Raw genomic sequence first — 24,513 nt, 5'->3', positions numbered from 1 at the left:
CTAGTGTTCATCCCGACCTACTAAGCTAAGAAATGATAAACTGCCATTTCTTGGCTGGGATTTCCCCCCAGTGTTATAGATTCGTAGATTCCAAGGCCGGAAGGGACCATTTAACGTCTTCCAGTTCTGTTATCCGTCACTCACGGTACCACGTGGTGTTTTGTGGTCAAATAATCCCCGAGTCTTAGTAACAATTCACTGTTAGTAAAATAACAGTCGTTATTAGATCCGTAGTTAACACATCTATGACGCTGGCAAACCAGGGGGTAGTTCTTGCCAAGACTTTAGGCCTCAGCTGCAGGGGCGCCATTTGGGGGGAGGGGCAGGGGGAGAGGCTTCTGTTCTCCTCCCCCGCCCCCCGAGTTTCGGCACAGGTCCTGGCCCCCAGGCCGAGCTCTTAGCAGAATGTGGAATGTGTGTTCTCAGAGGAGAGGTGCTGCTCCCAGCTTGTGCCCCTGGGGTAGGGAGTCTTTATTTTGGTTATAAACAGAGGCAGGGTGATTAAGATCTAAAAGGGCTGGTAATTAAATTAAGGATCTGGAAGTCCTTAGCTGAACCTGTAAAACAGGAATCTCTTGTGGGGGGGGGGGGGGGGGGGGCCCAGGGGCCAACTTTTTTTTCCTCCGGCGGGGGCCCACCCCCCCGGCTCTGCCCTGACTCCACCCCTGTCCCAAAGTCACCGCCTAACTCCGCCCCTCCCTGCCCCTATTGGACCCCTCTCCAAATCCCTGCCCTGGCCCCGCCTCCTCCCCCAAGCGTGCCGCGTTCCCCCTCCCCCCTCCCTCCCAGGCTTGCCGCGGGAAACAGCTGTTTTGGGGTGCAAGCGCTAGGAGGGAGGGGGAGAAGCAGGACACGGCGGCGTGCTCAGGGGAGGAGGCGGAGCGGAGGCGGAGGTGAGCTGGAGCGGGGAGCTGCTGGTGGGTGCAGAGCACCAACTAATTTTTCCCCGTGGGTGCTCCAGACCTGGAGCACCCAGGGAGTCGGCGCATATGGAGAGGGGGTGAAGAGAGGAGAATTGAAGACAGAACTCAGGGGACTTAGAAGACATACAGCCAAGCAGGGCTGGCTTTAGGCCAATTCCACCAATTCCCCCGAATCGGGCCCCGCGCCTAAGAGGGTCCCGCGCCCAGTGGCAGGGCCGCTGGAGGGGAGGGGAGGGGAGAAAGAAGTGGCCGAGAATTCCTTCCCTGGCTAGAGACTCCTTTTTAATTTTTACTCACCCGGTGGCGCTCCGGGTCATGGGCGGCACTTCAGCAGCAGGTCCTTCAGTGCCGCCGAAGACCCAGAGCGAGTGAAAGACCCGAAGACTAGGAGCGCCGCCCGGTGAGTACAAGCCCCACGTGTTTTTTTACGTGGTTTTTTTTTAGTCATCCCTGCCGGGGCCCTGTCGAAACTGTTCGAATCGGGCCCCGCACTTCCTAAAGCCGGCCCTGCTGGCCATGCCTCCTCCTAGGGGCTGCAGGGATGTGCTGGCCGCTTCTGGGAGCCCTGCGGAGCCAGGGCAGGCAGGGAGCCTGCCTTAGCACCGGTGTGCCATTAACCAGGAGCCGGCTGAGCGCCGCCTGGCCGGAGCTCGCACCCAGAAACCCTACCCCAGGTCGGAACCCCCTCCCACACCCAAATTCCCTCCCAGACCTCACACCCGGCACCCCAACCCCCTGCCCCAGGTCGGAACCCCCTCCCACACCCAAATTCCCTCCCAGACCTCACACCCGGCACCCCGTCAGTCGCATCCTGGGGCGCTCCAGGGACAGCGTGTGTGCATGTATGTGTACGTCTGTATATATGTGTATGTGTACATGTGTGTATGTATGTGTGTACGTGTATGTGCACATGAGTGTGTGCACGTGAGTGTGCGTGTGTATGTGTGTACATGTACCCCAGTCAGATGTATACATCTGGATTTCCTTTGAAAGAATTTTCAAATTGAGCTGATCAAGTGCAATGGCAAAGCACCCAATTCCTCTGCCCCCCCAACTGCCTTCGCTGCTTTAACGTACAACCTGCTCCACTGACACCTCTGACTCCTGAAAGCCCTAACGCTCCAGGGGAGCAGGCCGTGCCCTGCCCTGCCCTGCCCTGCCCTGCCCTGGCTGCCCCGGGTGTTACCTCGGAGGGAATCGTTCCAGATTCCAATGGGTGGCAGGTCCAGGGAAGAGCCTTATCTGGGGGGAGGCTGTACCAGACCCGCCCGACCCAGGCAGGCTCCCAGATACTCTCTGCTCGGGGCTGATAAGGCTTCTTAGCAGTTTCTCTCCAAACAAATTCCAGTTCAAGACACCTGAGAGCTCCACAGCAGGGCAGCATCCCCAGAGCGCAGCAGGGCGGGGGTTAGGGGGAGCAGTCGGTAGCAGCACCTGCCCCTCGTACGGCAGGAGCGAGAAGTGCCAGCCACGTGCTGCCTCCATCCCCAGAGGCCAGGTGAGAGTGAATTCCCACGTCCCCGCACGATTGGTTCCGTCACTCTTCTACACTTACATGGATTTCCAATGTCAATGTTTCTAACATCAGCTTTGCCAGCTCTCCTTACACCTTTGTCTGCTAGAGCAAAAACCTGAAATGCAGCTACCTCCTCCTGCTGGGTGACTATAGCCCTTAATGACAGAGCTCGGAACTGCTTAGTCAAGCTGACTAGCTGCAGCCCCTCGGGTTGCCTGCTCGAAGGTGTGCTGGCCAGGCCACAAGTCATTTCTGTGCCTCTTCCCTGCTCCTTCTCAGCATTTGAACATCATTTGACTAGTGTGAACAAGAGTCTCTACTGGGGAGAGCCCAGGGTGAGAGAGTCACTAGACTCTTGTCAAGGCTGCTTCCCCACTCTGAACTTTAGGGTACAAATGTGGGGGCCTGCATGAAAACTGCTAAGCTTAACTACCAGCTTAGATCTGGTCCACTGGGGTCGCAGTGCTGGGCCGGGGGCCGGGGTCACGGGCCGGGCCAGGAGCCAGTGCCCCAGGGCCCGAGCCAAGCCGGGTGGGAGACTCTGGGGCCAGAGCCTCTTGGTCTGGGCAGGCCAGCGACCGAAGGGAGCCGCTCGGCCAGGAGGGCCGGACTGAGCCGTGCCGCACTCCGCCCCAGCCTACCTGCAGCCTCCCTGTTTCAGGCTTCCCGCGAACATAGATTCGCGGGAAGCAGGGGAGGGGGAGGAGCAGGGGGCGGAGCGTTCAGGGGAGGGGGCAAAGTTGGGGCGGGGCTGAGGGTGGGGAAGGGGCGGGGCCGGGTCCCCATGGAGTGTCCTCCTTTTTAAAAACTAAAAGATGGTAACCCTAGGATTGGAACCCACCAGCACTTGTGGGTGCGAATGTGGGGCTGGAACGCAACGTGGGGCGCTCCCACCTCGCCCGGGGGCGACTGGGGGGAAGGGCAGAGAGACACCTGGGCTGAGACCCCAGCTCCAGGGAGACAGTCACCCCGGCCCAGCCGGGTTAAATTGCCCAGCTGTGTGACAGCCCCCCCCATCCCCGAGGGGTCCCCCCTCCCGGTATGTCACAGCAGGGTAATGTGTGTATTGAACAGCAGGGGTTGCCAGAGACTGGCTGGGAGAGGCCTTTGGGGATGGAGGAAGCAGCACTAAGGTACATGCCAACCTCCCTACAGAGGAGGGGCCGTGCCCCGCAGGTGTGGGGAAGGGAGCTGGGACACTGCGCGGTGGGTCATTGTCTGGCCCAGGCCCTTCCTAGCCGGAGGCCGAGGCCAAGGCATTTCCTTCAGATCACCTTCCGCTGCAGCTTGGCCACGGGCCCCCATAGCCACTAGCCCAGCCAGGGATCCCAAGTGGGGATTGTCACTGCTGGCTCCTCCCTGCCGCCAGCAGCTCTTCACTGCCAGGGAATTCCTGAAATCCTGTGTGCCCCTCCCCCACCCACCTCCTGGGGCTCTGAGTGCCCCCCCGGACAGCCCCCCCCCGAACTCTGAGTGCCCCTGGCCAGTCCCTCCCCTCAGCCCCCCCCCCCACTTCCAGGGGCTCTGAGTGCCCTCAGCCAGTCCCCCTCCCACACCCCGGGGCTGAGTGACCTTGGCCAGCCCCCGTCCCTTCAGGAGGAGCTCCCAGTACCCACCCAGCCCCCACACCTCAGGGTTCCCCTCCCTGCGGCTCTGTGGCCATACCCCCACCAGGGCCGGCTTTAGGCCAATTCAACCAATTCCCATGAATCGGGCCCCGGGCCAAAGCCCCGGTACGGTGTACCGGCAAGAGCCGGTGTGCAGTACCAGGGTGGCCCGGCTTCCCCAGGGGGCAATTTAAAGGACCTAGGGCTCCCAGCAGGGGCCGGAGCCCCAGGCCCTTTAAATTGCCACCAGACCCCCACTGCTGGAGCCCTGGGGTAGGGCTGCGGGGCTCTGGGGGCTATTTAAAAAGTCCGGGGCTCCCGCTGCTTCCCCAGAGCTCCCGCGGCTATTTAAAGGGCCGGGGCGGTAAAAACAAGGGAGCCCTGGGCCCTTTAAATAGCCCCCAGAGCCCTGGGATAGCGGGGGACTCGGGGGCTATTTAAAGGGCCAGGGCTCCAGCTGCCTCTGCTGCACCCCGTCCCCGCACCAGCCCCGCCCCCCTGCCCTGCCTGCAGCCAGCCCTGCACCCCCTGCCCACAGCCAGCCTCTGCCGCACCCCCTGCCCTGTCTCCAGGCAACCCCTGCCGCACCCCCCTGCGGCCCTGCCCAAAGCCAGCCAGCCCACACACCCCTGTCTCCAGCCAGCCCCGCACCCCTTGCCCTGCCTGCAGCCAGACCCTACCTCCAGTGAGCCCCTGCCCTGCCTCCAGCCAGCCCCATGTCCACTGGTGCCCTGCAGTTCCCAGGGCAGTAACCCTGCACACCTGCTTCAATGAGGGGGGTAGGGAGCAGCTGGGACCCACACATGTGCACACCACTAGGGTGACCAGACAGCAAGTGTGAAAAATCGGGACAGGGGGTGGGGGATAATAGGATCCTATAAGAAAAAGACCCAAAAATCGGGACTGTCCCTATAAAATCAGGACAGCTGGTCACCCTAGCACACCCCCAGGGAGTGGCGGGGACCCACACACATGAAACGGAGCTCATTAATAACCGATCAACAGCATATATGATGCAATGTACATAATATATAATTTTATTATTTATATAGTTATGGAAAGTAAATAATACATGGAAGAAATGAAAGGCTTTTTTTTACATTATTTTTTTTGTTAGTCATCCCTGCCGGGGCCCCGCCAAAAATGTTCGAATTGGGCCCCGCCCTTCCTAAAGCCGGCCCTGCAGCCAAGCCCTCTGAGCCAAGGTTACATTCAGAAAAGAGGGAGATGTGAGGGGGCTAGGAGAAAAGAAGGGACCAAAACCCAGGGAAGGAATAGCAGTGGTATAGAGAAGTTCCCACTCTATCTTATGTGGCCCCATCACCATAGTATCTGAGCTCCTCATAATGTCCAACCTATGTCTCCTCACAGCCCCTCGGTGAGGGTGAGCAGTGCTATTATCCCCATTGTACAGGTGGGGCACTGAGGCACACACAGACTAAAGGCCAGTTTTTCAAAGGTATTTAGGCACCTAATGGGATTTTCAAACGCACCTAGAAGGTTACGTGCTTTGTAAACCTCACTAAATGCATAGCTGCATCTTTGGGTGCCGAAAAATCTTTGAAACTCTGTCCCTAAGGCACTGGCCTGAGGTCATACAGGAAGTCCATGGGGTGAATAGAACCCAGGGCTCTCAGGGCTAGCTGTCTACCTACTGGACCAGCTTCTCTCTCCTCAAAGATGACTCTGATAGATGGGAGCAAAACCAAAAAGGACAGTTCTCTGAGACACCAGCAATCGACCCAGGCGATTGGGAAGGATGTCATGGCTGCCAGCATGAAAAGGAGGTCAGGAAGGATGAAGAGAGAGAGAGAATGCGAGTCAGATCAGAGGCGATCACTTAACCCTCTAGGGGTAGCAGGTTCTGCAATGCCTGCTGTGCAATTTTACATTTTAACTGAAAACCATTTGTTTTGTCATTTTTTGTTCTGAGTTTGAGAAAAGGAAGGAAGGAGAAAGTGTCGTATGAGCATCTCAAATTCTTAACGTTTCAGCTGTATTCAGGCCAATTCCAGAACAAAGAACAGAAACTGATCCACAGAGTCCATAAAGTCGATGATTATTGTCATGATTTGTATTATTCACTGCCACACAAGCACTGTTCAGCATATGCCAGAAAATATGATCCCTGAGCCAATGTGTATAAAATGTGTAGCCGGGGATAAGATGGCTCAGATATATAAGTATGAAGTGTATCGTTATTGCACACACGTTAATATCTATAAGTGGAGACGCTGATGGCAATAGAAGTTTTACCTGATTAAGGACTAGAAGATTTGACCCTCCAACTTTTTTTCAAGAAGAAGAGCTGCACAGAGCGCCTGTGTCTGTTTATTTTCCTTTCCTGCCTGTAGTGGCCCTGAGATACCTCAGAAGACTCGATTTTTTTCTCAGTTTTAAAATGTGAAATTTTCTTGCTGTTTGGTTTTAAATATTCTCCTGAGAGAACTGCAACTCAATTGCTGCAGTGTTGTGTTTAGGGGCCTTCTGGAAAGTAACTACCCTTTAAACAGAAGTGAAAGCAGTGTTGACAACTCATGATTTTGTCATGAGTCTCATGATAATTTTTGTTCTCCTTAAAGCCCCAATTCCTGGAGCCAAGTAGATACATGATGATTTCAGCCTTCATTGTTAAAGAAAAATGAAGTTTCTAACCCGGATGGCTGTGGAGAAAGCTTCAAAACAGTACCCCCAGTGCACCCTAAAGGCTCAAAAAGCAGAAGGCAAATAAAAAACCCCAAATCTATTATTTGTTCATAATCTCATGATTTTTAAGACAACCTCATGATTTTTGGTGAGCCTGACTCATGAGTTTTGAGCATTTGGGGTTGGCAACACTTTGAAAGTGACTTGCAAGTGTCAGTTTCACTCCTGTTTAAAGGCAGTGCCTCGTCTATTATTTGTAGTGGGGTAACTCTTCTAGAACCCCAGGTGCAGGTGCAGTATAAACTCACGGGGCCTTGCCCTAGTAGGATGTTTCCAAAAGTTAAATCATAGAATGTCAGGGTTGGAAGGGACCTCAGGAGGTCATCTAGTCCAACTCCCTGCTCAAAGCAGGACCAATCGCCAACTAAATCAGGACCAATCCCCAACTAAATCAAAAACTAAATGGACAATCCCCAACCAAATGATCTATTCCAAGCTTTGTGAACTACAAAAAGTAAGTAGGCTGAATGATAGAACGTAATCTAGATTTTTCTACAACTGTTTCAATTGTTGTGTTCAAGGGTAAGAATATACATTAAAATTTGAAACCTAACCAGTGTCCCTTAAGTGACTTGACACAAACTGTCAGAACATGTTAGTATTAGAGCAGAGTGGGTCTAATATTTATTTAATTTTCTTTCTTGATATAGGAATTAGATACTATGCTCCTGTCAGCTAATTGCTAAGTTGTTATCTGCAAAAACAAACAAAAACCCAGAGTTTTCAGGTGCCTAAGTAGCCCCTAATATCAGTGAAGCCACTAAAGCTTGCAGAACCATAGAAAAACAGTCCTTTCTGTTGAGGTGCTCCGTGGCAAGGTGGGCGGGTGCCCAAATAGAGATATGCATGCCTTCTAGCACCCCACTGCAGTTCAGGAACCCCATTGCTGCAAATCCATCTCTACGTGCGTGCACATTGCCAAGACTCACAATCCTGCATGGCAGAAATGCTTAATGGCTCTGCACACTTGCATGACACTGTGGATTTGCCCACTCCAAAATGATTTCCCACTGACCAGTAGCAATTTGGTGGTGCTCTGTCATCTGCAGCTCCTCTGTGAATGCCACCAAAACCTTTGAATGATTTTCGCCATGTCCTTTAGCAAATTGTCCTTGAAGAGATTGTCATGTCCCCTGTGGTTGCGGTACTGCCTGCAGGTCTGCAAATACAAGAGGATTGTGCGTCCTGTGTTTGCATCGGTCATGAGAATAGTTCAGCACTCTGGGGGCTCTGTGCTTCTCTCAAGGCTGGATGGCAGACACCAAAAAGTGTTGTGGGATTTTTTTTAAAAAGGTGTGAAAATTATGGGATATGGATGGTGTGACGGGTTCCCCCCAGGGTGCCACCTGGAACTGCAGTGCCACTAAGCCCTCTGACTCACCAGCATGGCTCCCTCTCACACTGTGCTGCTGTGACAAGTTGCAAAGCCCTCCCGGTTTGCACTTTCACCGGCATTCACACAGGTAGGGACACCACCCAGCTTCCCAGCCTAGGACCCCAGAGCAGTACCGTCCTGCCATGGTCAAATGTGGCCAGTATATGAGTTTAACACCCAGTCCGCCTCTCCCTCAATGTGAAGAGGACCGTGCACACTTGTGGTAACCAAGCTGAGATGTTCCCCAGACACCTTAGTCAAACAAAAGCCAATCCACTGGTTTGGATTAAAACAGAAAATACGTTTATTAACTACAAAAGGATAGATGTTAAGTGACTATAAGTAATAGCAAACACATCAGAGCAGATTACCTAGTAAATAAATATCGAGCTTAACACACTAGATAGGTAGGATATGAATTAGCAAATTTTCCCCCTGCGTGATAAACAGGCTGGCAGAATCCTAAGGTTCTGCAGTTTGTGTTTTCCAGGTTTTCATACATAGGCTAGAAATCCCTCTAGGCTGGGACCATCACTTCCCCCCGTTCCTTTATTCCTCAAGTGTTTCCAGGTGTGTTGTTGCAGGGAGAGTGAGCTCCCCTTTTTATATCTTCTTCCCACTTGCTGGAAAGCTCTTTTGCTCTGACCTGGGTCAAACAGTTCCCATTGTGTAGTGAAAAGAACAGGAGTACTTTTGGCACCTTAGAGACTAACAAATGTAGTGCTATCTCGGAGAGGTTTCTATTGTACACAATTCCCGCGGCAGTCCTTGTGCTTGTGTGCATTTCCTCAATAAGCCATTAACATTGTTTGCCCTTTTTACTGTTGTACCCGAAAGGCGGCTTGTGGGTGTTTTCAACCTCACAACATGTTTCAGTAACACAGCCATAGCCAGACTTCATAACGTCATATATGACAAGAGCACATACAATCCAACGAGATATTAATGTCCAGCAGATCACGACTTTTAGAATGATACCTCACAAGGCATACTTTGTACGAAACATTTCTGAATTCCATGACAGTGGTGAATATTGGGGTGCCAGAGTGTCACAGATGACATTATGGGATGGATAATGTTGCAGGTTGGGAAATTGACCCCTAGCTCCCAGAGATCCCTGGGCCAGTCGTTTCTGCCCCACAACACATTGCAAAAATTTTCCAAAAGACATTGTGTGGGACAGCAGCACGTCACACTGGGATACCTACCTGTGGTGCAGCAGACTTTGCATCACCACAAGCTCTCCTGATGAGTACACAGAATGCCAATGCAAGCAGCCAAGTATGCATGCACACGAGCTATAGGCAAACTTCAGCGGCTGTACACCAATGTAAGGTAATGTGATAAAGTGAGAATTTTCTGTAATATTTTTATGAAGCCTATGTGTGCCTCAGTTTCCCCTATACACAGTAGGGTTACCCAGTGAGTGAAAAAGGACTGTTTGCTCACAGGGCAGGCTAAGAGACCTACGTCTGAATGTTGCCCAAGTGTCTGAGCTGTGATGAGTCATTAAAAAAGACTGGTTGTGTGTGATGTACTGCCCCGGGGTGCCACTTGGAACTGTCTTCTGCTGAGCCCTCTATCTCACAAGCCTAGGCTCCCTCTCATATTGTAAGGCGATGACAAGCTGCAGACCCCTCCAGGTCTTACACCCACACAGCCATACACATGCAGGGACACACCCAGCTGCAGTTACATGAATGCTTCTCCTAGCCACTCATGAAATAACAATAGAGAGGCTCCAGCCAACTTCCCCCAGCTCCCTAGCCTAGGACCCCAGAGCTGTACTGTCCTGCCCTGACCAGAAGCCTGACCAGTGTAAGTTATTACCCAGTCCTCCCCTCCCTCAATGTGGAGAGGACAATGCACCAGCTGTTCCTGAGCACATTTCCCTTTGCACTTCCAACAACACACTGTTTTAGATCAAAAATATAAACCAGATTTATTAACTACAGAAAGATAGATTTGATGTGATTATAAGTAATATTGTACAGATCAAAGTTGGTTACCTGAGGAATAAAACAAAATCGCAATCTAAATTCTATACACTAGAGAGGATTTGAATCAAGCAGTGTCTCACTGTGATGGTATAATCAGTTCACCAATCTTCCATACACAGGCTCGAAATCCCTTTAGCCTGGGACCACCCTCCCCAGTTAAGTCTTTGCTCCTAAGGTGTTTCCAGGTGTTGAGTTGTAGTGGGAGTGAGGCCAAGTGATGAAGTTGCTTCCCCCTTTTATAGCTTCTTCCATCTTGCTGGAAAGATCTTTTGCTGTGACATGATTCAAACAGTGTCCACGGTGTATGTGTTATCTCTGAGAGGTTTCTATTGTACACAGTTTCTGGGGTAATCCTTGTTAGTGTGTGTATTTCCCTCAATAGGCTATCAATACTGTTGGGCCTTTTTATTGTTGTATCTGAAAGGCTGGTTTTGGGTGCTTTTAACCTCACAGCATATTTCGGCAACACACACATAGCAAAACTTCATAACTCCAGATACAATGACAGTACATACAATCCAAAAGGATATTAATACTCAACAGATCAAGACTTTTAAAATGATACCTCACAAGGCAGACTTTGCACAAAACATATCATAATTATATCATCATGGTGAGAATGGGGGTGTTGCTTTGGGGTACAGAATGTCACACTGAGGCCAACCCCATATCCATGGAGAATACATGAAGGCAACAGCAAAGCCAATCACCAGGACATTCACACGAGCAACCAACGACCCAGAGGGAGATGGATTCCCCCACCTCTCAGCAGGGAAGCTGAGAAACATTCCCCAGCTCGAGAACAAAGGACGGGGAAGGTGTGTGTATGTGGGGTGGGGGTGAATGGGATAAGAGTTGGTTGCTGGAAGGAGTCAGTGCTGTCACCTGGGATCTGACCAAGGAGGTCAGACAGAGAGACAAAATTTGAATGATGGAGTTCACTACAGCTTGGCTAACCAGAGTGGACTTGGATTATGCTTTAACCTCCATTTCTCTGCTAACCTAAGGACTTCCTAAGCTGTGTTCCAGGAAACTTATGAACCCGACTGTTTTGACATCCCTGTTTGAGTGCCACTGCAAATGCTTGCTGAGATGCACTAATCCTTGAGGAGTGGACAAGTCTCCACCAGGAGTTTGTCTCAGTTGGACTCACCGAGCAGAACTCACAGGATGAGGCAGGAGGGCTGGAGCCCCAGAGGCAGTGAGGCTGAGTGGCCCAACCTGAAGGAAGAGGGAGACCCATTGGGGGTCTGGCACATGGAAGGGGTTCCTCCAAGGGACTGTCCCAAAGCTGGGAGTCTAGCACTGATCATATGGATCAGTGACACTTGCATCAGTTTGTAGTGTAGACATGACCTAGGTAAGCTGGGAAGGGCTTGGAACTCCCTCCCTCTGGGGCATGAGCCAACTGGTCACTACCAGGGGGCAGGAGTTGGGAACTTTCCCTAGGGCAGCTTATCCCATGACTGCCACTGCGGGGCTCCTAGCACCTTCCTCTGAAGCAACTATGCTGGCAGTCTCGGAGCCGGGAGACTGGGCTAGATGGCCCCTGGTTTGATCCCATCCGGCAGCTCCCATGAGCTGGGTCCTTGTGTGTGTCCTGCCCAGCGTACACAACGTGTTCTGGGACTGGAAACCATCAGGAGCAGTCGGGCGTCTCCCAGAGACTCTGAGGTAACATAATTGAAGGCCCCAAAGGGCAGGAGGAACAGGGCAGGGAGCAAGAAACTGCAGAGACCGCTGTTGGGTAACTGGGAGCGCCCGGTGCCACCTCAAAGGGAGGGAATGGGGTGGGGCTTTCCTACAGAGGGTCTGGGAGACAATGGGTGAGGGGGGTTAGCTATTGCATAGGACGTGCCAGCAGCCAGACAGCGGAGCAGGGTGAGGAGCTGGTAACTAGTCCAATGAGTGCCGCAGTGTTTTCATTTGCATGTTTCCTCTTTACTCTCCTGGCCACTGGAGGGAGCAGCACACTGCAGCCCAGGGCTGGGGAGTCTGGCAGGATGACAGCCCAGCCCAGTGAGTGTCAGCAATACGCTCCCCAGTGAGAGGGCACTGGGAGATGTCTCACACATTAGTACTTGGATTATTAATTTCTGCTACCAGAGCACCCAGAGTCCTGGGGCCACATGCATGTTGCGGCGGGCAGAGCACGGCTATAGACTCAGCTGGAATTTCCAGCCTTCCGCCTATCTTAAGCAATAAACATTTGTAAAAAGTGGAATTTTGGCAAGGTTGATGTGCACACCTCGCCATGCATCACTCAGCTGTCACCGTATCCACCGCACTCTCCTCCCACAAGGGCTCCAAGCAAACTTCCCCAGCGCCCTCTCCCCTGGCATTGCTGTGAGCCTCCCATAGATAGCAGGGACGGGCAGACAGGTGTTTGGGAATTCGGGAGTCTCCGTCTCACTGACACCTTGGAAGCTTCATCTGCTGCGTCTCTGGAACAATGAAGACCTGGCTCCTTCTCATCACAGCAGGAATTGCCGGCAGCTTGGCCTCTGGCAGTAAGTAGAGATGCTTTGTTTCACAGAATGCTATGACAGGCAGCGGATCTTCCCAACGGGGGCTTGACCGTGGAAGGGTCTGAGGCCTCTTCCCATTGGGGCGCTTAGCGTCTCTAGGGTGACCGGATAACAAGTGTGGAAAATTGGGACAGGAAGGGTAATAGGCTTCTAGGGGGGGTGGAGGGGCGGGTAATAGGGTCCTATGGGTGGTAATAGGGCCTATATAAAGCCCCTAATATCAGGATGTCTGGTCATCCTAAGTGCCTCTAGGAACTGCTCAGCTCCTTGTGAAGTTGAGGCCCTCAGGACTTAGCAGGAGAAGGTTTGAGAAGAAGGTAGAAACTGGAGGCTGCTCTAGTATTTGGAGTGTTGTGATGGCACAGCCATCGGTGCTGGGGCTGGAGGTGCCGTCGCACCTCCTGGCTTGAAGTGGTTTCCATTAGACATAGGGTTTACAGTTTGGCTGAATGGCTCTCAGCACCCCCACGATACAAATTGCTCCAGCACCGCTGGGCACAGCCACCGCTGGGGCTATACCCGTCTCAGAAATACTGCCTGGGCGCCTCCAATTATTTACTGTGAATAATTTACACCCCATCCCTGCAAATGTCCCCTTTACTTTCTGTCCAAGCTCAGGCTGTGATTTGCTCTGATTTGTTTTTCATTCATGGATAGTCTGTGAGACGCTTTCCATGGGCTCCTCGGCAGCCTGGAGTCTCCCAGTGCTGGGTGGAGGCCATGACTATGTTTTCCTCAGAGACCTTCTTTCCCAAGTATCACTCTTATTCACCAAGTGACACATTGCGTGGGCAGTTTGTGACTAGCGCTGGTGCTAATCAGATGATAGTGGCTAATGCAAAGTTCGTGGGTGTCTTTTCCTCTTCATGCAACAAAGACAATATGAAGAAATCACCAGGGCACAGTAAGGTCCCAAAGAACCAGGTTTACTAAACACACACAGCACGCTCACCCTCGCTACAGGCAGGGTGCTGCTCTGGTTGGTTCTTGTAGCTATGGAAACAGAGAACATGGTGAGTACCACTAGAAGGTCTGGGAACGACCGAGGAGCAGGTTTGACCCTTTAGTCAGCAAGGATGAACTTGTTGCTCCGCCAGGGAGCTGGACACTCCAGTCCCAGAAACCCCCAGGAATTGTGCATCTAAATCCTTTAGCCAGCTTTGAAAGTCTCAGCCCAAATCACTAGCCAAAGGCCTGATTTTCTGCTGTCTTCCACTTTGTGAGCCATCTCCACTCATAGGCGCCGACTTTGACTTTTCTCCGGGGGTGCTCTACTCCTGCTCCACCCTGAGACCCCGCCCCCACTTGGCCCATTCCTCCAAGACCCCACCTTTGCTCCATATCTTCCTGCCCCCACTCCTCTCCTTCCACCAAGGCCCCAACCCCGCTCTGCCTCTTTCCGCCCCCACTCTGCGCCTTCCTTGAGGCCCTGCCCACTGCTCGCTGGTCTCCGCCCTCTCCCAAGCCCCTCCTCGAGCCGCTAAACAGGGGTTTGGTGGCGCTGCCTATCAGCTGTTTGGTGGCATCCTGTGGTACTGAGGACAATGCCTTTAAAGCAGAGGTCCCCAAACTGAAGGGTTCACTCCCCTAAGGGGGCACACAAGAATGTTTGGGGTGCAGTGCAGCCTGGGCTAGCCCCCACAGAGGATGGGGAGGGAGCACCACCCAGCCCCACTTTCAGCTCCGCCCCCAGCTCTACCTGTTCTGGCTGCGTCCCCAGCCTCAGGACAGGTCCACACCTGTCTGTGGCTATGGCTGCCAGCCCCCACCAGGGCCCAGCTATGGCTTCACTCCCAACTCCGTCCCCACCCCGAGCTGCAGCCCCAGCCTCAACCCCCTTACCCCCATCTGCATTTCCCTCCCACCTGCCCTGGGAGCTGTGGCCCCGCTCCCGGCCCTGGCTTATGTGGGGAGGGGGAAGCGTGCACAGGGGTAAGGGAAGGTGCAACCCTGTAAAGTTTGGGGACCACTGCTTTAAGGGCTGAGCTTCCCAGACAGAGAGGCTGGGTGTGGTGCTGGGAAGCACAGCCAGTTGGAATGGGACACAGAATAAAGTGCCTTAAGCACTGCGTGATGCTTGAACCCCACACCCTTCTCTCCTGCCAGCATCCGGGATGTCCCAAGTCAGGAATTTCTTTGGTGCCTTGGTGGTGGTTTGCAGCAAGTGGCCTGGATGATTTCATTGTACACTGAGCTCACGGTACTTCCTGAGGACACACCGGACTCACGGGAGCTGCTCGGTTTGACTCACAATTTGTCAGGAGTTCCCAGCATTAGGTGGCACAAGTCCGGGACCTTTAATCATAACCAGGTTCTTCTTCCCTGATTTGCAAACCAGGCTCTATCTGCAAGAGCAGCAGGAAGCAGGCGGCTTGGGCTCCACTTGCACCACTGCACTGACTGGAGTGGGAGGACTGGGACAGGAACGTCCTGAGGTTCTGTTGCTTCATCTGTCCTGTTAGATACCGTGGCACTGACAGCAGAATTCCTGGGGCCCAGAGAGCAGATTTTCAGGGCACTGCTCATGCTCCAACACATCAGGCACTGCTAGAGCTCCTCAGAAAATGGGGCTTTTCATTGAAAACTCAAAACCCGGAATATTTTTCTCTTTTCGGGTTTTTGACAAGAAATCAGACTTTTCAGACGCTTTCCACAAACATGTTCATTTAGTCAAATCCGCGATTCTTCATCAAAAAAAAGGTGTGATGGGAAATTCCCAACCAGCTTTAGAAAGTAGCATTCCGCAGACGGGGACAGCCCAGCGGTCCAGCTAGCCCCAGGTCCTGCCTCTGCCAGTGCAGAGACACTTTCGAAGAAGGCAAACTCACCCCCTCCTGAGCGCTCACGAAGAGGGCATTTGTGCCATGCTGCCACGTAGAAGGAACTTGTTTTCTCCTGATGCTGTCTAGCAATTAGATTAGCATGAGGATTACCGGTTGCCCTTGTCATTTGTTTCCTGACTAGTGCAAGGGCAGAAGTCATTCTTGTTTGAAAGTGACTAGTCTAAAATAACGTGGCCTACTTCTAAAGAAGTTTATTGGTCACTCCCAGCTCCTGTCCCTGCCCTCAGCTTCGGCCCCTGGGCATTGCTCCATTCCAGGGAGAATCACGCTTTGCGGCTTATCATCTAGTGTTGCATCAGTCCAAAAGAAGTTGCATAAAGGAACCCAATCTGTGAGGAATTTGCATACAAGTTATTAACAGGGAAGCTGACAGGTCCAGCGCCTGGAGCTATACGACACTGAAGCACTGATACTGTGAGGCATGGCCATGCTATGGGCTCACTAACAGCCCCCACTGATTCCCACACGGAGCAAAGCCAGCAGGAGCCTGGCTCCTTCCATGGGGATTGCTGGATCCCAGGTGCAATATCACAGTATGACAGCGTGCAGAAATTTCCCACAGTCCTGGCGTGGGGCAGGTGAGTACAGGATTGCGGGATCACTCCAGGGCAAATGCTAATTGCCTCCGCTTTCAAGTGCATCTCATAAACCCCGGCACAGCCGCGAGTTTCTAGTTACAGCTGATTTATGGCAGGGAAACTAAAAGCTTCTCTTAGTCGCTACTGTTGGTGACATTTCAAAGGTGCGGGCACCAGGTGCAGCTAAAAGACACTGACCTCAGCTGGGGTCCAGGAGCACTCAGTGCAGCCCAGTGAGGGAGGGGCCTGCGTGCGGGCATGCATGGGCAAAGATGCCTTTAAGTCTCTCTGCTATTCCTGATTCTGGGGCCACGCTGGAGCCTGGCTGGTCAGATCAAAGTGTCGCTGGCCTGCGCTGCGACCGGGTCACTCCCCTCCCAGGAATCTCTCCACTGCTTCTCCATCACATTCATGCTTCTTGCCTGCACCTGGCAGGCCTTTCCTGGCTAGCGACACCAGTCGCCATTGGCCGGCTGTGTCGCCCACCTGGTCTTTCATGCACTCTCCCAGCCTGCAGCCTCAGCTCCCTCTCACTTCAGACCCAGACGAGAGGCGGTTGAGAATTTTACCTCAAAACATTTTTCTGGCTCTTTCATTGGGATATTCCACAACGGCCGCATCAGATGAAATTCTCTGGGTTTTCGGTGAAAAGCCAAAGGCCAAAACAGATTTCAGGAATCAGAAAACAAAATGTTTTAATTTTTTTTTCATATTTTTGGTGACTGAAAAATGTGAACTAGTTGGGTGGAAAGTTTTGGTCTTACCAAAATATTTCACTCACCCAGATAAAATGTTTCAGTTTTCAGTTACAAAAAGAAGGAAAACATTCATTTCTAATGCTTTCTATTGGTCAGCAAACCCCCATCCCCCCCCCCCCCCCCCCCCCCCCCCCCACACAATTGTTTTTGGCAAAAACAAAACCGTTTCCTTTTTCACTGAAACTTTTGGCCGGGAAGAAACACCAGTTCCCAGGCAGCTCTGAAGCAAACCCAGTCCCACCACGATTCAAGGTTCCTAGATTCCAAGGCCAGTAGGGACTGCTGTGATCCTCTAGTCTGTCCTGTGTAACACAGGCCACAGGACTTTCCTCAAAAGAATTCCTAGAGGACATATTTTGGAAAAACATCCAAACTTGACTTACAAATTTTCAGTGATGGTAAATCCACCATGACCCTTATATTGTTCCAATGGTTAATTATTTTCATGGGCTGCTCGTCGGGTGGTGCAGCCATGAGTGGGTCTGAGAAAATTGGAGAAATGGTCTGAGTTAAACAGGATGAAGTTTAACAAAGACAAATGCAAAGTGCTCCACTTAGGAAGAAAAAATCAGTTTCACACATACAGAATGGGAAGAGACTGTCTAGGAAGGAGTACGGCAGAAAGGGATCTAGGGGTTATAGTGGACCACAAGCTAAATATGAGTCAACAGTGTGATGCTGTTGCAAAAAAAGCAAACATGATTCTGGGCTGTATTAACAGGTGTGTTGTGAGCAAGACATGAGAAGTCATTCTTCCGCTCTACTCTGCTCTGGTTAGGTCTCAGCTGGAGTATTGTGTCCAGTTCTGGGCACCGCATTTCAAAAAAGATGTGGAGAAATTGGAAAGGGTCCAGAGAAGAGCAACAAGAATGATTAAAGGTCTTGAGAACATGACCTATGAAGGAAGGCTGAAAGAACTGGGTTTGTTTAGTTTGGAAAAGAGAAGACTGAGAGGGGACATGATAGCAGTTTTCAGGTATTTAAAAGGGTGTCATAAGGAGGAGGGAGAAAACTTGTTCACCTTAGCCTCTAAGGATAGAACAAGAAGCAATGGGTTTAAACTGCAGCAAGGGAGGTCTAGGTTGGACATTAGGAAAAAGTTCCTAACTGTCAGGGTGGTTAAACACTGGAATAAATTGCCTAGGGAGGTTGTGGAATCTCCATCTCTGGAGATATTTAAGAGTAGGTTAGATAAATGTCTATCAGGGATGGTCTAGACAGTATTTGGTCTTGCCATGCGGGCAGGGGACTGGACTCGATGACCTCTCGAGGTCCCTTCCAGTCCTAGAATCTATGAATCTATCTATGAATCTATGTCCAAATAAGACAGGGTAGCCCCGCTCATACCTTCCCGTCTCTCAGCCCCTCCACCGCCAGTTACAGACAGTCATGGCTTTTCCTTTCCCTTTATTGCAGCTGCTGAGGATAAAGAGGAAACAGAGACAGCACATGCCAGCTCTGCCGGTGAGTCTCTATCAATGCCTAGGGGCTGCAGTCCGGGATTCACAATGCTGGGAATTAACACAACTTTCTATTAACTCCCTTGCTGGCCCTTCCCAGGGTGAAATTCACCTCAGCACAGGCCTGCAGTCACCTCAGGGCTCTGCCACAAGCCAGCTGGCTAGGGGCTAGGGGAGTCTCAGGCCTGCATGGGGCTCAGACTGGATGATCACAACGGTCCCTCCTGGCTTTAGAATTGCAGAAGCTGTGAAAGCAGCGTTAAATGGGGCTTACGAGCTGCCGCATTCCCAGAGTCATCAAATTCAAGGCCAGAAGGGACCATCGTGACCGTCCAGCTCGAGCTCCAGCACCGCCCAGGGCATGGAACCCCCCAGCGACCCCTGGCCGAGCCAGTCCCACACTCGACGAGCGGACTCCAGCTCACGGAGACTCCACTGCGTGCTCTGCGCAGAATGACTCGCAGCCTCTGCCCAAACAGAACCGCCAGGCCCGATCCAAACACCCCTGAATGTTAGAGAACGTCAGGCTGGGACCCAAACCTTGCGGGTTGAGACCATTGCTACTCCCCTATGCCACGTAGCTGACCTGGTCAGCAGCAAAATTCTGAGTGCGATCGACGCCCCTTCTCCTGGCCTGGGCCAGAACAGCCTCTCCCAGGGGATCGGGCTGGAGCGTCTGTGCCCACGACCACGTGGCTCCAGGTTGCTGGTCACTGAGAAGGAACTTCCATCCTCCCAGGTGATCCCCACTTACCCACGAGGGAGTGTTCTGCACTTTCCTCTGGAGTGGGTGGCATGGGCAGCTGTCACAATGCGGGTCCCGACCAGGGCCGGCTCCAGGCACCAGCTTGCCAAGTAGGTGCTTGGGGCGGCCACTCCGGAGAGGGGCGGCAGGTCCAGCTATTCGGCGGCAATTCAGCGGACGGTCCCTCACTCCCGCTCGGAGCGAAGGACCTCCCGTCGAATTTTTTTTGTGCTGCTTGGGGCGACCAAAACCCTGGAGCCGGCCCTGATCCCGACCCACGTCATTGGTCGGATTCAGCAGCGTGATTCCTGCATGACTAGCCCAAGGGACGGTGTTGCTGCCTTTTAAACTGAAAGCTTGTTTTTCCTTTCCCCCAGGCCTGTACACAGATCCCGACTCCTGCAGGGGGCGCTGCCACGAGCCGTACAACAAGCAGGATGAGTGTCACTGTAATACCAAGTGTGAAAAACATCGCAACTGCTGTGAAGATTACCATATGCACTGCAGTAAGGGTGAGCGGCCTCTGGTGGGACACGGGACTAGGCTGGGCTCTGGGCTGCTTCCTGGCACTGCTGTCGCTCTCCCATTCCACCATTATTATCGGTTGTGGATTATGCTTCTTAGTCTGTCCAATTCTCACACTTATGGGTCCCAAATGGAACACGGAGAACGACACAGCAGAGCAATGCACTGGCTGTGTGCGCTTGGATGTGCCCTTGCGTGTGCAAACGTGTGTGTGTGTGCCCACGTGTGTGAGGTCCTCTAATGAGTAGAAAACAATGACAATCAGGCACCAACTGCTACCCTCGGTTTCTCTAGATAACACATTCAGTGTTAGTCCCTGGGAAGTCCACACAACCCAGGTGCCTGAGTCTGGGACTGTCTACTGAGTGATCGTCTGCTTTCTTTTTTCTTTTCACTTAATGTAGATGGGAGACAGACGGACCCCATGGCAGGGCCTGCAGACTCCATGGGTGAGTAGCTGCACTTGTCGCTAGCAAACTGTGTGACCTGTGGCCATTTTCCAGCGAGCCCCTGCCTGTTTCCCCAAACACAAGGCTCTGCACATGTGTTATTGCTCTTCTGCATTTCCTATCAGTACAAAGGCCATGGGTTTCCAAAGCCGTGAATCTCATGATTCAGCAGTTTTACTGCAGTTACGGCAATGTGGTTCAGTCTGTGGTAGAAAAGTTGTAGGGCTGTGTGCCACAGAAGTAGATCCAGCTGTAAACCCGAGGGGCAGGATTTGTAATAAGCTGCAGATGAAAGGTGCTAGGAGGTGCCAGACAATGTCATAAGGCCTCTCGGTCCCCACATGCCTCTATGGCCTCAAAGAGTCATGGACTTTAAGGCCATTGTGATCATCCAGTCGGAGCTCCCGGACAGTACAAGCCAGAGAATCCACCAGGATCTTTGCATGGGCCCAGCAGTCAGTGATTGTAGTGATAGTCTGTGATTGGGCCAGAGCAGATCTTTCTGAAGGAGATGCCCGGGCTTGATTGAAGGACTCCGAGTGACAGAGAATGCCCCTTGGTGAGCTGCTCCAACGGGAAATTCTCCCATTGCTACAAATTTGCATTTCATTTTCTGTTTCAATTTTTCAGAGTTCAACTGGATCTCATTCTGCCTTTGTTTGCCATTCAAAACGCCCACGGCTACCAGAAACCTCCTCCCCATGTGGTACTTACAGACCCGGCTCAAATCACCTTTTCACCTGCTCTTGGATAAGATAACAGATAGAGCTCCTTCAGTCTGGTTTTCCTGACTTCGAATCATTCCTGTGGCCTTTCTCGGAACCCTTTCCAATTGTTCAACCTTGTGTCTGAAGTGTGGGTACAATATCCAGTATCAGGCTCGCCGATGCTGTATACAGGGTAATAGCACTTCCCTGCTCTGATTTGATAGTCCTGTTGTCATGGCCAAGCACCGTGTTCACACTCCCAGACGCAGCCACCCTGGGACCTCATGTTCGGCTGGTTTCCATCATCAACCCCAAGTCCCTTTCAGAGTCCTGCTCTCCAGCACACAGCATGTCAGGCATTCTTTGTTCCTACGCCAGAGAGGAGCTGATCTCGCCGGGATCCCTCCCTGGTTATCTGAGTGAGGAGATCAGGCTCTCTCCCTGCCTGCTCCAATGTGGGGCATGACGTCGACCCGTGGCATCTGTAGCATCGACCCCCTTCAGTGCACAGTGCAGGTAGATGGTGCTGTGTGGTGCTGGGGGAAGCATTTATATCTATATCTATACCCAGGAACAGAGAATGCAGGCATACTTACAGCCTGGGAAGCAGTGATTCGGAGAAAAATTTGGGAGTCGTGGTGGATAATCAGGTAAACATGAGCTCCCAGTGTGACGCTTTGGCCAAAATGGCAAATGCAATCCTGGGATGCATAAACAGGGGAATCTCGAATAGGAGTAGAGAGGTTGTTATACCTCTCTGCTTGGCACTGGAGTGGCTGCGGCTGGAATAATGTGTCCAATTCTGGTGCCCACAGTTCAACAGGGGTGTTGATAAATTGGAGAGGGTTCAGAGAAGAGCCACGAGAATGATTAAGGGATTGGAAAACATGCCTTATAGTGACAGACTCAAGGATCTCAATCTATTTAGCTTAACAAAGAGAAGGGCAAGGGGTAACTTGATTACGGTCTACAAGTACCTACATGGGAGCAAATATTTAATAATGGGCTCTTCAATCTAACAGACAAAGATCTAATACAATCCAATGGTTGGAAGTTGAAGCTAGACAAATTCAGATAAATAAGGTGCAAATTTTAACAGTGAGGGTAATTAAACTTTATAAAAATTACCAAGCGTTGTGGTAGATTCTCCAACACTGTCCATTTTAAAATCAAGACTGGATACTTTCCTAAAACAGTGGTTTTCAATCCATGGTCCATGGACCACGGGGGGTCCACAGACTATGTCTAAGATTTCCAAAGAGATCCGTACCTCCATTTGAAATCTTTTAGGAGTCCACAAATGAAAAAAGGTTGAAAATCCCTGTGCTACAAGATCTGCTCCAGTTCAAAAAGGAATTGAATCGGGGAAGGTCTCTGGCCTGTGTTATACAGGTCCCATTAGATGATCAGAGTGGTCCCTTTTAGACTTAGAGGGTCTGTCTACAGTGCAGCTGGTAGCGTGCCTTGCAGCCCAGGTAGACAGACACATTAGCACTGCTTGAGCTAATGTTCTAAAAATAGCAGGATGGACGTTGCCGCATGGGTAGCAGCTTGGGCTGGCCACGTGAGCTCAGACCCAGGCAAAATCAGGCAGTTGGACTGTAAACTGTCACTCCCCCATAATCACCTGACTCCAGGAGCCAGGGCTTGATGCAAAAAAATAAATAGTGGGAGCCTCCTGGTGAAATCGTTAGAGCTAGCAGCACTGCTCCTGCTGGTGCCCAGGGCGAGGGGCCTGTCTGTAGGGAAAACTCCTGCCCTAGACAACCAGGGCCCTTCCCTGCAGACTCACTAATTCCAAGGGTTGGGAAGCCTTGTCCGCTGGGAACTCCTCTCAGTTGCAAACCTGGCCCCCTTTGGGAATGCTTAGCCCCCGTAGCTCCTGAATTTCCCCTGCCCTTGTAACCTCTTCCCACTGCCTCCCAGAGCTTCAGTATCATCTTGTGTGCAAGGCACATTGCAGGTGATGCCCTTGCCCCAATGCACTTGCAGTCTGCAGATAATCCAACGCGGGGCTGAGACCACCACGAAGCCTGGGCGCCCTGTGGGCTGAAGTGGGACTGAAGTGGTGCCACAGCCTTGTGCTCCCTATGCCCTGGGGTGACTTTTGCCTTAGCAGCAAGGTCGTACTGGGGTTTTGGGGCTCCCCCGCTTAGAAGCCTCAGTTCTCCCTCTCCCCAGCATTGCTGTGGCTTTCAATAGCCCTGCCCCACTCCCTGCAGCTCTGTGTTGGGGGGAAGCCTAAATCAGGATTAGCTCCCTGGTGTGGGACATTTGAGTTGCTGGAATTGCTGAAAGTGGGGTGCTGGGCCCTCCCTCAAGGGTCAGCTCCCAGGCCTGGCTCTTCACATCCACTCATCTGCTTGTGCAATGGCCCTGACCCCTGCAGAGGGATTCTCCAGCAGTCACGACTCCATCACCAACGAGGAGCTTCTGAGCATCTCCGAGCAGCTTTTCAAGGTGGACCACAACAAAGCCCAGAAGTCAGACATCACCATTAACCCGCAGCATCTCACCTCTTCCGCCGAGACCAGAGACAAAGAGGATCGTTCTCCTGAGCCGTGAGTGCTGTGTGCGCTCGCCATTGCCTTGGGCTGGGTGACCTGCTCCCAACCCCCGCACAGCTCCAGCATGAGGGTGGAACGTGGCCTGGTACCATGCAGGGCTCCGAGCAGGGAGCCTGCACGGGAGGGGATGGGCCGTGTTACGATGTTAGAGAATGTGAGTTCCTGCGGGGGGGGGGGGGGGGGGAGGGGGGGGGGCCCCCCTTCTTGGGGGGGCCCCCGGGGGGGGGGGGGGGGGGGGGGGGGGGGGGCAGGCAGGGCAAGGGGGGGGGGGGGCAGTTTCAAAGAGCTGAGGCCTACATTTTCAAAAGTGCCCAGTGATTTTGGTCACTGGACCTGAGACAGTTTAAAGGGGCCTGATTCTCAGGGTGTGCCGAGCACACTGGCTCTGGCAGGCCAGGCCCTTTAAGGAACCTCACATTGGGCCCCTGGCGTCCCTGGTCGCTGGCCCTGGGTCCAGAAAGCTGGTGTCCTGGCCGCTCCTGCCCCCCCCAGCTCCAATGATCTCTCCATTTCAGACTCTACACGTACGTCAATGAGAAGCTCTTCTCCAAACCCACCTATGCCAGCTTCATTAAGCTGCTGGATAATTACCAACGGATGATGGGCCGGGGGGAAGCCTTCAGTGCCGAGCAGCTGAAGGAGCAGGAGAACTTCCTGCAGGAGGTCATGAAAACGGAGCTCATGAAACAGCTTTACAGGTTCCTGCACAAGAAAAGTAAGTGGATCCCGTGCTGTGCCTGGGGTAGCACTGGGCGGCCAGGGCCTGCTGGGGTTGTACTGGGCAGGGCCTGCTGGGGTAGTACTGGGTTGCACCTGCTTAGGGTTACCATTCGTCCGGATTTACCCAGACATGTCCTCCTTTTGTGTGCTAAAAATAGCGTCCGGGGGGAATTTGTAAAGCACTCACAATGTCCGGGATTTCCCCCTCCCCCAGCAGAGCGAGCGGCTGGGAGGGCTGCAGGAAAGTCCCGGGCTGGACTCCGGAGCAGCTTCCTCCTCCCACCCCCGCCTCCCTGCATTCTGAGCCGGCCGGCAGCTCCTCCTCCTGCAGCCCGCTCCGGCAGCCCTGTGCAGGGCCAGGGACCGGGTTTTGTGTTGTGCTGGGGAGCTCAGCCATGTGTCCGGCTGGCACAGAGCCCAACACCCTGTTCTGAGCAGCAGGGTAAGGGGGGGCAGGAGAAGGGGCAGGGAGGTTCTGGAGGGGGCAGTCAAGAAACGGGGGGGGG

General features: G+C 52.6%; 1 protein-coding gene across 1 annotated transcript in view; it reads left to right on the top strand.

Moving 5' to 3' along the window:
* Positions 1–12,487: 12,487 nt before the first annotated feature.
* The window catches only part of ENDOU (endonuclease, poly(U) specific), a 16,959-nt gene continuing 4,933 nt past the window's right edge, over positions 12,488–24,513 (top strand). Inside the window, exons 1-6 of the mRNA XM_034792644.1 lie at positions 12,488–12,637; positions 18,251–18,298; positions 19,417–19,551; positions 19,969–20,013; positions 23,110–23,281; positions 23,803–24,002. Of these exons, the coding sequence (XP_034648535.1) occupies positions 12,580–12,637; positions 18,251–18,298; positions 19,417–19,551; positions 19,969–20,013; positions 23,110–23,281; positions 23,803–24,002 (658 nt within the window). The 5' untranslated portion in view covers positions 12,488–12,579. The remainder of the gene's footprint in view (positions 12,638–18,250; positions 18,299–19,416; positions 19,552–19,968; positions 20,014–23,109; positions 23,282–23,802; positions 24,003–24,513) is intronic.

The sequence above is a fragment of the Trachemys scripta genome, chromosome 16 (assembly GCF_013100865.1).
Source record: "Trachemys scripta elegans isolate TJP31775 chromosome 16, CAS_Tse_1.0, whole genome shotgun sequence".
Classification (NCBI taxonomy): Eukaryota; Metazoa; Chordata; order Testudines; family Emydidae; genus Trachemys; species Trachemys scripta.
This window is presented reverse-complemented; position numbering and strand designations above follow the sequence as displayed.